The 12,896-nt window shown below is 47.5% G+C and overlaps 1 protein-coding gene across 2 annotated transcripts in view; it reads right to left on the bottom strand.

Annotated features, from left to right (window-relative positions):
* The window catches only part of PLCB2 (phospholipase C beta 2), a 34,849-nt gene extending 22,614 nt beyond the window's left edge, over positions 1 to 12,235 (bottom strand). The window contains exons 1-3 of one of the 2 annotated variants that reach the window (XM_033063328.1): positions 11,822 to 12,235; positions 8,300 to 8,377; positions 6,777 to 6,845 (exon numbers count right to left, since the gene is read on the bottom strand). In XM_033063328.1, the coding sequence (XP_032919219.1) occupies positions 6,777 to 6,845; positions 8,300 to 8,377; positions 11,822 to 11,905 (231 nt within the window). In that variant the 5' untranslated portion in view covers positions 11,906 to 12,235. The remainder of the gene's footprint in view (positions 1 to 6,776; positions 6,846 to 8,299; positions 8,378 to 11,821) is intronic. The other variant, XM_033063327.1, reaches the window with a different exon arrangement.
* Positions 12,236 to 12,896: the final 661 nt, after the last annotated feature.

The raw sequence follows: 12,896 nt of genomic DNA, 5'->3' as shown, positions 1-12,896 counted from the left end.
CCTCCACAAGAAAGATGTTTTTTTGGGACCCCCTGTCACCTCAGAGTTGGGTTCTTCCCCTCCAAGCTGCATTTTCTGCTGCTGTCAGTTCTAGCAGTGGTTTTTTCCATAGCAATTCCAGTACCCTACAGCAATGGCTCACCAGAGACTTGTTTTGTTAAGTGTAAGGCTCATCAGAATAGTGGTACTTGCATTGCAGCACCATATAAAAGTATTTATAGAATCCTTTAAATTATTCAGCATTTTCTGCATTCCTATTCATGGTGTCACTAAGCCAAGGTATCCCAGAGTTTTACTGATGGTGCTGTTTATAATGGGAAGATAAAATTTCCATTCCTAGAATAAAGCCCAGCGATCCATTATCTGAAGTGCAGGACAAGTCCCTGTCCAAGCAAACAGGAAGATGTCAGAGCACCTGTTCCTTTAGAAATAGGGCAAAATCCACAATCTGGGATTGTTAGAGCTGGTCAGACTTGGAAGTTAAACTGGAGCTGGAATCTGAGCACACCTTCAGGTTTCAGTCTGCACCATGACACACACAGAGCTGTATACACATTTTATAAGGAACTGCAGAATTTTTTTATTTCAATTTCCTAATTTCTGGAGCATTTGCAATTTTGACACAGCTGTAGCAAACAGGCATCTAAGAAAAACAGGACAGGCTGGATTGTAACTCAGGATCACCTGACTGTTGTCTCTTATTTTGGAAAGGCAGTCTCTGAGGGGAGTAACTCTGAAACCTGTTTAATCCCAGAGCATTTGGAGGCAGAGAAGGGAAGGAACATGATTTGCCTATTTTCTACAAGGGAATTTCTAAAATGGCTCCTTCTTGCTTTGTGAGCCATTTTTCTTCACAGAACTGAGCACCACCAAACACCCACATCACCTTCCCACACTCGTGGCAACTCCTTGTTGGAGCTCAACTTTCCAGTGCCAGCGGCAAAGTGTTGGGGTTTTAACTCCAAACTTAACTTAATCTCACAAACGCCCCAGCACTTGTTCAGCTCCAGGGCTGTACAGGAGAAGAGGCCCAAACAATGGTGAACTTGTGGTTGTGCTGAACTCATTTCCTGTATTTGTTACCCGGGGCTCCTCCCAGCTCTTCCTTCTCTGCACGCCGCTCTCTAGCAGACATTCATCACCTGGCTCTCTCCAGAGCTCTCTGTCCAGGTCATGTCCCCAGCAAGCCGAGCACTTTTGCTCTTATCCAGGCAGTGATGCATCCAACACCCAACAAAGACGTGGAGAGAGAACCAGAGACTGCGTGAGGAGCTCTGAACCTGATGCCACATCGTGGCTCTTTCACAACCTGCACTCCTTTAGCACCTTGTGCCACAGCTTCACTCTGGGATTACTCACTGTCACCTTGCAGGTAGCCATGCAGGATAAATAGGAATTGCTGCATGAAAAGCAGGATGTGCATATTAGCCATGCAAATCAGAAGGGAAACACTTTTAGCAAATCCCCTTAAAAAAAACCCAGACAAGCAGAAAACAACCTTTTAGCAGGTTGGTTGAAATATGGAGTCAGCTGGTGTTTCATGTCCCACCCTCCTGATTTCCCTAAAATCCTCAGCAGTACAGAGATCCATAGTCCAGAGAGAAGCAAATGCTCATGCAAATATAAACAAAGAATCCAAGACAGACACGGGACAGAGAGGGATGGTTCTTTCTCTGCTTGAAAGAGGGCAGAGCCAACTGACAACAGGAGCTGCTTTGTCACTGTGCCTTCACAGAGCTGTGTATTGTGGCACTAGGACAACAAATCTCTTTTGGAGAAGAAGAGTCTTGTTTAGTTGCCAGAAGGGAAAAAGGAAGCCCCAAGATATTTCTGATGCCTTTGACTCCAGAGGTGACACTCCTGTCCCCGTTAGCCTTGCTGCTCCATGCTGCAAATAATGGCTGCAGAATGGGGAGGACCAGCCTGTCCCTGTGCCAAGCATCTCAGGGACACAGGCAAACAAAAATCCACAGTGAAGCACCCTCAGCTCTCAGTGTCTTACCTAAGGAACTGGAAAATGCAGCAGCTCAGATTCCCAGGCACAGAATAGCCCAAGATGTTCTGCAATCCAGCAGGGACACACTGCCAGGGACAGAGGAGAATGTGTGGCCCCGGAGCTCACTGCACAACAAAGGCAGAAGGCAGGAGGGCCCAGCATGGCAAAGGCCATCACTCACACCTGCCCCTTTCCTTGCTCAGCTCCTGCTCCACCATTTATAAATCCTTTGCCAGACACAGCTTGTGCCTGCCTCTCTTTTGCACACTCACAGATTGGTGTCTCCATATGATTGCTCTCCAGTTGGAGGACCAGAATTAGACTCAGTTCAGCTTCATCCTGGGCTCACAAGTTGCTGAATCCCAATGCCAGAGCTGCTCAGCCCCTGTGTTGCAGCAGAACCACTGACCACCCACAGTGTTTACAACCTGTGGCTTACAGCCACAGATCAGCTCTGAGGGCACTGTGATTGCCCTGCATGGATCCTGAACATTCTCACTGGCTTCAACTTTATCATCTCAAAACACAAGTGAAATGCCTCAGTATCGTTTTCTCCCTGCACAATGTGCAGTTCAGGCTGTATCTCCAGGTTCAACATCAACAGAATATGGACAGAGGATGAAGCTGGTTTATAACAATGACAATAAGAAAGAACAACTTCTGGTTTTATTAAAAAATATGCCTGTCTCAAAGCCAATGCCTCCTGAAATATCTAAACAAACCCCAAGACACAGCAAACAGTCCAGAAGTCTGGCCTAAACCATTGTGTATTTTGGCCTTAATTATTATTAGATTCACTGTCAGCATTGGTGCCTTCAAAAAAGAAACCACAAAAAGCCCCACAAATGTGGGGCCCTTATTGTTCCTCATTACTGAAATGAAAACACAGACCTGATTGTAAATAACAGCCTGATCTGTATCGGCACACTGCTGAACTACAGTCAATAGCTTTTTAATCTTGTCTCCTTGCTGTTCAAAGGCGCTGCTCATTCTTATCTTTATTACTCTTGAACACACGCCAAAGTTCGCTCTGCCCCATCTTAAAAAAAAAAAAATTCCGCGAAGAAAAGTCACGGCAGAAACCCGAAGCTGCTCTCAAAGAACCTCGCAGGGGCGGGTGAGCAGGGGAGCCCTGCGTAGGAGGGGCCGGGCAGGATCCTGCTCTGTGGTGAGACAAGGGCTGGGAAGGCAGGCGAGGCCCATTTCCACTTGGAGGTGGCTCCTACGGCTTGGTGTGTGTCCCCTTTCCCACTGTGCTGGGCACGACCTGCTCCCTAACCATCCCCAAGCACGGGTGGGTCCCAGCTGTGACCCTGCTGGCAGTGCTCACGGCCGCAGGTCCCTTCTCAAGTGGTTTGCCACGTGGCTGCTTTGGTGTTACTCTTCTTGCTGTAGAGGTTACACAGAAAAACCCCAAATCTCAGCAGTGGTGGGAAAGCGCTACTGAAAGCAGGGAAATCCCAACATCCCCAGTGACCCAGCTGCTCCCAGCGAGACTTGTCACTGCCGTGGGACTGGAAAACTCGGGGCAGGGAACATCCTTGAGCCACAGCCCAAACCTGCACAGCCCCTTCCTGTGGAAAGCAGTGGCACAGATGCTCTCCGCATAGCACTCTCCTTCCTCTGGAATTTCTTCAGTCACAATCCAGCAGGAAAACCAGGCCACAAGTTTTGCCTCAGAGCAACTGTGGATTGACTGGAGCACCAATTGCATGGAAGGGCAAAGGATGGTTATTTTATTGCTGGTGCCATCCACAGCTCTTCCTACAGCTGTGATCCTGCTCTCCTTGCCCTAATCCTTGTCCTGAGTAAGGCCAATGGCTCATTTCATTTCTTCTCCACCTTCAGGCAGTGAAACAAGTAACTCTTCATATTAATTCCAACTGTTCTGCTCCACAACCACTCCAAGCCGCTATTTTGTAACAGGAAAGAACAGCACCCATGTTCTTCTGCCTCAAAACAGATTTTTATTTGCTTCACCACACCAGTTTTTTATATTAATGCCTTTTGCAACAACGCCCCAGACATAGCTGCCCCGTGTGGAGGGTGTGGTGGTTCATGTGAAGAATTTTTCCCTGCTTTCTGCATTCCTTTGTGAACTTGTGTTCCCAGGAGAGCCAAATGAACGTGACCCCAAGGGCTTTAAGCCAGAGGCATCAGGGATAGCAGAGCTATGTGTAAGTAAGAATCTTCTAGACCCAGATGGCACATATTGTTTCAACACCCTTTCAGTGCCCACAACAAGACCTCTCAGAATCCACAAGGAAAAGTTGGATTAAAGGCAGCCTAGTGCATTTTACTACATTATCACAGAATTCCACAAAACTCCCTGAAATAAAAAGGGGACTTACTTCAAATGAATGTCTGTAAAATGCAGAATTCAAAAAGCATTTGGGATTTTCACAGCAAAGGTTGTCATCAAGTGCATCACTTCTTCCCACTGAGAATACTTAATAAATCAGTCAGTGCTTGACCTTCACTTCGTTGTTCTTCAAAAATGAGCTGCAGCTAATTCCCAGGACTCTAAAATCCCATCCCTGGCCTATTACAAGAGCTAGAACACAGCAGCTCCACCCAGGTGCCTAGGGAAAAGTGCTGGAAAAGGGCATATGCACTGGCACTTCCCTGACACATTCCTGCAATTTAGGATTCAGCAGCTTCCTAACCTAGAGGCATTAGATCACATTTAATAACCCTCTAAGGGCATTTCCTTCCTGTACTGACATTTTATACTCACACTTTCTTGACTGTGCAGGAAGCATCACCCATGTCATGGTGATATGAGGTGGGACAGCAACAGCACCTCCTGCTTGTGCCACTCCTACCTCTGGAAAATTCCACCTAACATGGAGATCCTGCACTAGAAGAAACCCTGAGTAACTGCTTCAAACCCTGAGTAAGTGCTTCATGCTCCCCTTCTCCATTCAGCTCCTGATAGTACAGCACTCCACTTCCCATTCATGGATTCTACTCATCCTACTCCTGCCAGAACACAGTCCCTCCTACTCAGATGCTCTGCCCCCAGCAGCCACTTCATTCCTTTGTTAATCCTGTTGCTCTTCCATAACTGTTCCAGTTCCCACCTAATTAGAGAGTACACTAGAATTGCACATAAATACGGATCCAGTTGGGGTGCACACAATAGCATGAGTTCCTAATGATTTCCTTATAATTCCTAACATAAAATTCACTTTTAGGGGGGAAATACTGCTGAACACTACACTGCTATTTTACCATACACCCACGATGTTTTCTGAGTAGCAACAGTCAACTCAGGGCCTGTTATTACAGAAGGATGAGGGATTTTTTTCCGTGTGCACTGCCTGATTTTTATCTGTATAAAATATATCACTCATTAGATCATGCAGTCAATCAGCAATTCAAGGTCTTCCTACAAACCAGTCTCATTTTATTGCCCCAAATAACTCTGTACCATTGGCAAACTGTCTTCTCCTGGTACTCTCCAATTAGTCTTCCTTAACTAATTCCTAAAATATAGGACATGTTTCTCCAGCCTCCTGTTACTACCACAACATCCAGCCATGGTCTCAGTACATTCCCCAGCAATTTATCATCTACATCAAAGATCAATTCATTTTGCCAACAGGTTATTCCTCAAAGTTTAACACCCTAGAAAAAGTGAATCTCATACCTCTCCTTTAAGTCAGTCTCTTCCTTAGTGAGTCCCATCTGGAGGGCAGCACCAACTCAAAGAACCCCAAATATTTTATTCTCTCAAATGAAAATCCAACCTCCAATAGCATTTTTAAGCACAAAACAAGTTGCTAAGTTTTAGGCTCATTGAAAACTGAAGTATGTTCCATGTTAGCGAATTTCTAAGGAGAAAGGCAGCTTCTCTGAAGGAAATGTAATTTTTAAGAAGGTGGGTACTGTTCTTGAGCTCTGCTGTGCCTTTAGCATCCACCTTATTATGATATTTTGAGAAATATTGGTCTTGGGGAGCCCTAAATAGACACTTTCAGAGCAGATTGAGAAAACAGCCACACAACTTATGCAAAAGGCTGCTTAAGGCTCAGGAGATATTGCAAAACCTTTCCCTTTTGCCTACAAAAGTCACCTATGTCACCACATGACCCATCAGCTTTGCTTCTTTGGTCCCTTTTCCACCTTTGAGCTTTACTGCAGTTTTCTGCTTGCATTTTCCATACATGGAAAGTTAAAAACAAACAAAATAGTCACAGAAACAAAGTCCTAACAGGGCCTGCAAGAAGCTTCAATTATAACTGAAATCAAGAGCAAAGCCCTGATCATGTGCAAATGTAAAAATATATGGGGGAAAATAAAGAAAAAGAAACTAGTTTTTCTGAAAATGCATTTTCTTCCCTTTAAAGGGAAAACTCCGTCACACACTGTTGGAATGACATTGTAACTCCAGGTTTGTGGGTACCCTGTGCAACCTTACACAAGAGCATCTCTGGTGACTCAATGCAGGAGCATCAGTGTTTCCAGCAGGGCTTACCAGTGTAGCAGGGCACTTGGAAGGGGAATTGGTTTTCCTGGCTTTCTGATCTATTCCTTCCAATAAGCCCATCTACCATAGTCTGGAAGTGCTGCTCTTGGGTGCACTGAGGGTCCCTGGGACGTGAGGGACAAGAGTCAAGATGGCTTTTCTGCATTTACATAGCTGTGATGTAAGGAGATCAGATCCTCTCTACCTTCTTCCCACAGAAATCCAGGACAAACTGCCTGAGCCCACCAAAACCACAGGCAGCCCTGCCTTTCCACTGAAACACAGGACACAAAGCAGCTGTGGACTCACCTTGGGCATTTTGGCAAATCGTCCTGCGCGGGTGTCTCGGATGCTGGTGATATCCAGAATCTCCCTTTCCTACAACAAAATAAGGACAAGGAAAATGAGGAAAGACAAAGGAGGAAGGAAAGTACTCTATGACAGAGGCCCCACAAGCTGTAAATCAGGTTTGACTTAGTGTCTTTCCCTGTGGAAGAGCTCTCCCAGCAGGAACAAGGCAGGGAGGGAAGCCATTCCCACAGAGGACACTGCTCAGCCCTCCACGTCCTCACTACTGGCTTGCTGTCTTGTTTGTTCTTTTAATATCCAACCTGAATTTCCTTCCTCTGTTACTAATTTTTCTTCTCACCATGGGTCTGGAGAACAAATTATACTTGTTGCAGCAGATACTATTTTCCAAGATCACAGTACAGGACAATGTGGATGCCATGTCTCCTGGCTGTATCCCCATTTTATTGTTACTCAGGAAGCAATTTCAGTCCTAATCCCACTCCTTTCTGCGTCTCTAGTACAAAAGCAATTCGGTGTACTTTAGCTGCTAATCAACAGCATTTTCCAGGAATATGAGACCCCTTCCAGTCTGGGTTTCCTTGTGGCAGCTATGTTTCCTTCCCCTGGTATCCCAATGAAGTATCTCCCTTTTCATGGGGACACCAGCTCCCCTTGCCTCAGTTTGTGCTCTATTTCTTACTGCTGGAAGCCTTAGAGCAGAAATTCAACTGCCCAAGTGGATGTGGAAAGTAGAACAGGAGTGACAGAGACATCAAGGGGTGTGACAGTCCCCAGTGCTGTGACACTGTTCTCAGGGAATGTGGCTGGGCACAATCTCTGGAAAGGCAGAGCTCACCCAAGCCCACCAGGTCCCTGGTCAGGGCCTGTGCAGGACTGTCTGACTGCCATGGCATGTAGGTCAGGCGGAGGAAGTAGAGCTGAACCACAGCTCGCTCTGGAAAGCAGAAGTAAGCCCAGCCTTCCACCTCCCTCTCCATGACTTGATGCTACTCATCAGTGAGGAACTGAATTCTCTTTCCTCCATGTGTTGCCTCTCCCACTCCTCCAGCAATCTGCAAACATCACCCTGAGCACAAGTTGCCCAGGGTCCATGTAGGCTCTACATCACTATGGTCACTACTTTCTAATTAAAATGTCTAAAACCCCAATGAGTCAGTTAATGGCCCCACTGTATAGGTTAGGTGAATCCTGTATCTTGCTGGGTGGCAGGGATATCAGCACAACTGTTCTCCACGAAGTCCTTTGAAGGACATGTAATGAGCTTTGTGGGATTCAAAAAAGGTGAAAACATGAAAGGCACAGAAAGGCCACACTCACTCTTCAGTTCTTGCACTTTCCTGGTGCTGTGAAGACCAACCTGCCACTGACCAGCTCCCACTCCTTGGTGGGGTGTCCCTGCTAAGAGGGATCAGTGTGGCAGTTTGTTCCCAAGTGCAGGACTCGAGCACCTGCAGTGTTGTCATCTCACATAAACCTGGCCTGGCTGGTTGGAGCCCAAGCTGGGCACACTCGGGGCTTACCGTGCTCTGATATGTCCAGTACACGTAAAAACCCTGGGGATCCACTCGGAGAATCACAGGAGAAGCGTTTGATGTTTCCTGACCAAAAAAACAACAAAAGAATGAATGTTGGCACCTTGGGTGACTTGGAGAAAACATTCTGGGCCATGAAGTTCCCAATTCAAATACAGACCCAGGCAGGTGAACACACTTTGGGATTTATTTAGGACATCTCAGTGACACTTGTGAGGCTCTGGAAGCTGTTTCCTGAGTGTCACCTAACCCGTGCATTTAACAAGAACAGTTCTCTTGGAGCTTTCTACAAAAGAACTGAGAGAAAAAATATCTGGAGATTCAATTAAGTGTTTCATTTGAAAAATCTTCTTTGATCGACCTGCTTCATTCTACAAGCTCAGGAGTAGCCCAGGCCAAGCAGAGAAAGCATTCATCCATGGATCTCCCATCCAGGTGTTCATGCAGATTATCTGGGCTCTAGCCAGGAAGGCTTCAAGGAGGGGATGCATCGACACAGCATCATTATGCTGCTTTAGATAGGGATTCTGAAACTCCACAGACTGTCTCTACACTGACCATCAAAAGAAGCAGCTATGCAGACACCCACACCAGCCCATAATCAGATGAAATTATTTGGGGCTGATCCTGAACCCCACACAGCCATTTCTGGGAAGGCTCCAAATTCAATTCAGGAAGCTGAAACACATCACCACTAATAGGAAACCAGTAATGAAATCTGGAAGTTGTACTTGTCTCTTGGCCTGAGATTCTTCAGTTTGTTACTCAATCCATACTTCACTTTAGAGTGTATCTGTATTTTCAGGGACCTCCGTTTCTATATACAATATTTACAGTAAACTGTAAATGTAAACAGCACATCCTCTGTGGTTCTTTTACTGCCTCCTGTCTTCCTCCTGCTGTGCCAGCCTGCCCAGCACCACATCCATGTTCCCAGAGCTGTTGGCTGGCTCCCTGCACACACGGCCATGGAGAGCAGAACAGGCCCCACGGTACCACCACAGCCTATTGTGCCATGTTCTAGATTACCTTATCTCCCACAAAGCAGCTTTCTGGATGGCAAGCTGAGGCTGCAAGGAAGCTGTTGCTAGCCAGGCTCCTGGGCAGGGCCAGACCTGCCTGGGGGTGCAGGCAGCCTCTGCAGTGGGGTAGCTCCTGGCAGCAAAGGAAACAGGCAATCCTACAGAAGATGGTCTGGCAGCCAAACTGGCTGCTTCTCACTCTGCGGGGCAAAAAGCAAACACTGTCTGCTAAAATCCTGTAATCCATAATCTTTCAGAGACAGGAACAGTTTTGACTCTACTATGAGGACTCAGAGGAGCACCAAACTCACATCCATCTGCGCCCCTCAAGAGGTCAGCTACTGCCTTGTGTCTTGCCTGGGGTTCTGACAGGGCTCCCAGCTGGTTCTTTAGCTCAGCTACCACCCATGTAGCAGCACTTAACCTCTTCAGTCTGCTTAGGAGCCCCAGCTTGCTGGATGCTGAACAAAGCACTGCAGACCTTACCCCAAGGTCCTGCAACTAACTCCATGGGACAGGTCAAAACGGTCCTGTCAGGGATCCAATTGCTCTCTCTGCTAGACACTGCCTTAACCAAAACTGGACAAGGTGAGGGCCAAAAAAGAAAAAGTGTAGGTTTGCTTTTTTGCTGGAAGGCCCTAGTTCAGTCCCAAGCTGAACAGTGATGTAAGAGGCCAATCTGATCTTCCTTAACTCCTTTGCCTCACTTATCCTAGAAGGATTTCAAAACTGTTACCGACAGTACAGTCAGGTAAATTGAAAGAGATACAAAAAACACAAGACTCATGAATTCTAAAGCACAGCAATCCTGCAATGTGGAGCTCTCACCCTCATCCTCTGCAGCCTGTTCTAACCACGCACTGGGAAAGCCCAATGCAATGTAACAATGTGACCAGAACAGCCCACTCATGGAGAAGCCTTTCTTTATTGGTGGAGATCAAGCCTGTAAACTATTTAGTTGAGGCAACCTCTTAGAAATGTTTACAAATATATAAACCTTAAGGGAAGATCCAGATGGGAATTGAGCTCACTAATCTACAACTACAGCAGGAAATAAACACTTGCTGGGTCTTGGAAGCCCAACTTGACTCACCTTGGATTTCAGGGGAACCTATCCCAGGAATACCCAGTGAAGTACTTAACAGTTTCCAATTCTTGGGAGAGTATTCCTCAAGAACTGAACACAAAGTCATCAGCAATTTTACACAAGTTTGGCTACTGTTATTCTGAGAAAGTAAATTTCAAAATCTAAGAAGCCCCAAGTGCACTCTGCAGGCAGTGGGCTTACAGGAAAGAGGAAGGCTGTGCTTCTCACTGTACCCCGGTGTCATCCTCCTGTTTACGTACTGCTAACAGAGCAACTGGCACCCATATTCCAATTCATACTCCTCATATCTATCCTTCCTGCCAGCTGCAAAGTACACTGCTCTCATTCTCAGTGCTGCCGGACCACCCCGCTGATGCTGTGCACAGGTGATCCACTCTCCCACACACTCCTTTGGGATTAAGCATTCTATTCCAGTTTCACACCCACAAAAGTGCTAATCCCTCCTGCCCTGCAGCTGCAGGCTCCTTCTGATCATCTCATTTGCAACACCACATGAACCATCTCCCCAGATCCCTGTGAGTAGCCATAATCTGGGCTCTCCCCCTTTTATCAACATTCATGCTCAACAGCAGACAGTCCATCTCCAGACAGCATGGATGGGCAGCTGCTCTCCTCCTGCTCAGGTTTGTGGCTGCTGGGTAAGGACTCCTTTGCCTCCTTAGAAAGTAAGGAGGGGAGCCCTTACAGTCCAATAAACTGCTGCTGCTCTACACTTTCTTCCCCTCACACAGAAAGGCAGTGGCTGCAGAGCAGCTGTTTTGAAAGTAAAGAGGACAATGAGCTGGAGGAGCAGTAGCTTCCTGCAGCACCCTGAGGTTTCAGCCCTGTTGAAGCACAGGCCCTTTGCTGCTCTGTCATTCCCAGGCACAGGGGACGGGCAGGCGTGGGAGGCCATGGCTCACCCTGATCCACTCAGGCTACAGGGCCATAAGAGGAAGCAACTTGGAGTCCGATTTCATCTCTATCTGCAAAGTGCAATAAGAGCTTTTTGCTCTGGAGTAGATCCTACCCCTCCTGCTCCTCCAGAAAGTCCAAATGTGGCATTTGCATCTCACCCCACAGAGATTCCCAGCAATTATGACCTTCCTGAGGGCTCGACCTTGTGCCCTACACCAGGGGCTGCACACACAGACCCAGTTCACACTCATTCCATTTGCTTCCATCCTTCAGTACAAGAGCCGTAGAAATCACTCCCCACCCCCTTAATTTTAGTCCTCAGCTTTCCTATTCTTCCCCGTTCCCTCTCCCTGTTCAGAGATCTGTGCTGTCAGGTGGGATATTACACTGAACACAGGCTCCCAGCCTCCCCACAAACTGTGACCCACCATGTTTCCCTGCCACCACAGGCACAGCCAAGGGAAGGAACACCCCAGTACTCACATCATCCCATTTGATGAAGCGGTCACCCTTACACAGGTACTCCTTCACCTCTGTGGGCTGCAGGATGGGGTTCAGCACAGACATTGTCCTGCAGATGTGCTCCTCAGCTACCAGAAGCAAGAGCAGCTTGCAGTTCACTCTTCCTTAGCCCCTTCTCCTCTATCTCTGCCTCTCACGTGGCAGGGCGTTCTGCCATGGCCACTGTTGGCATCGGAGAGCAAACAACCTCTTATATCCCAGCCCAGTTTAGGAGGGGCAGGGACGGGCAGGCGAGGAGCGATGAATCTGCATTGTAAATCAACAGCCCTCCAGGCAAGCAGAGCCTCACCCAAGGTCACCCAGAGGAAGGCTGGTGATGGCTGGCGCACTCGTGGGCACAAACACCCACCGCCCCTCCGGGAGGGATCCACTCCTTGGAGCTGTGCTGGTGAGGCACCCGGCTCGGTGAACTTCCGCAACTCAACTTCCTTAAATGCTCTCTTGACGAAGTACAGGCATTGCCAGAAACGCTCCAACTGCTTCAGCAGCTGTGGTTACGGAGCAGCTCAGCTCTGGCTACAAGCAGACTGCCCCCTTCATGCAACAGGCCAGATGTCCCAGGAAACAAACTCATTCCTTGCTCTGGACAGATTCCATTTCTGGGGCCGCTCACTGCACTGTCCAGTCTTAAACAGTTTTCCTTTCTCTTATGGGCTCTTCTGAATGTCAGCCTCAAAGTGAGACAGACCAGCAGGGTAGCTGGAAATTCCCCAGATGAAATAAAACATTCCCAGAATCCCAAAGAATTGCACTATTCTGCGGATTCACTTGGCTCTGCGGCAGATTCATGGGACACAGAACAGGAGAGGTGGGCACGGTGGGCATTACAGTGACAAAGCAGCAGGGAAGTGACCACAAGCAGAACAGGTTAAAGGCAAACTGGGCCAAAAGGAGTCTGCTCCTGACTTTGGAATGAAGGAATTCCACGTGGGCAGCAGAGGAGGAAAGGAGCTCCAGTGACTGATGTGCACTGGTTAACCTGGAGAGCAGTTTATGAAAAGGCCTGACATGGGCAGGATCAATTTTAGTCAGAGGC

Source organism: Catharus ustulatus, chromosome 6, assembly GCF_009819885.2.
Source record: "Catharus ustulatus isolate bCatUst1 chromosome 6, bCatUst1.pri.v2, whole genome shotgun sequence".
Lineage (NCBI taxonomy): Eukaryota > Metazoa > Chordata > Aves > Passeriformes > Turdidae > Catharus > Catharus ustulatus.
Note: the sequence above shows the minus strand (reverse complement) of the source record. Positions and strands in the feature narration are given on the sequence as shown.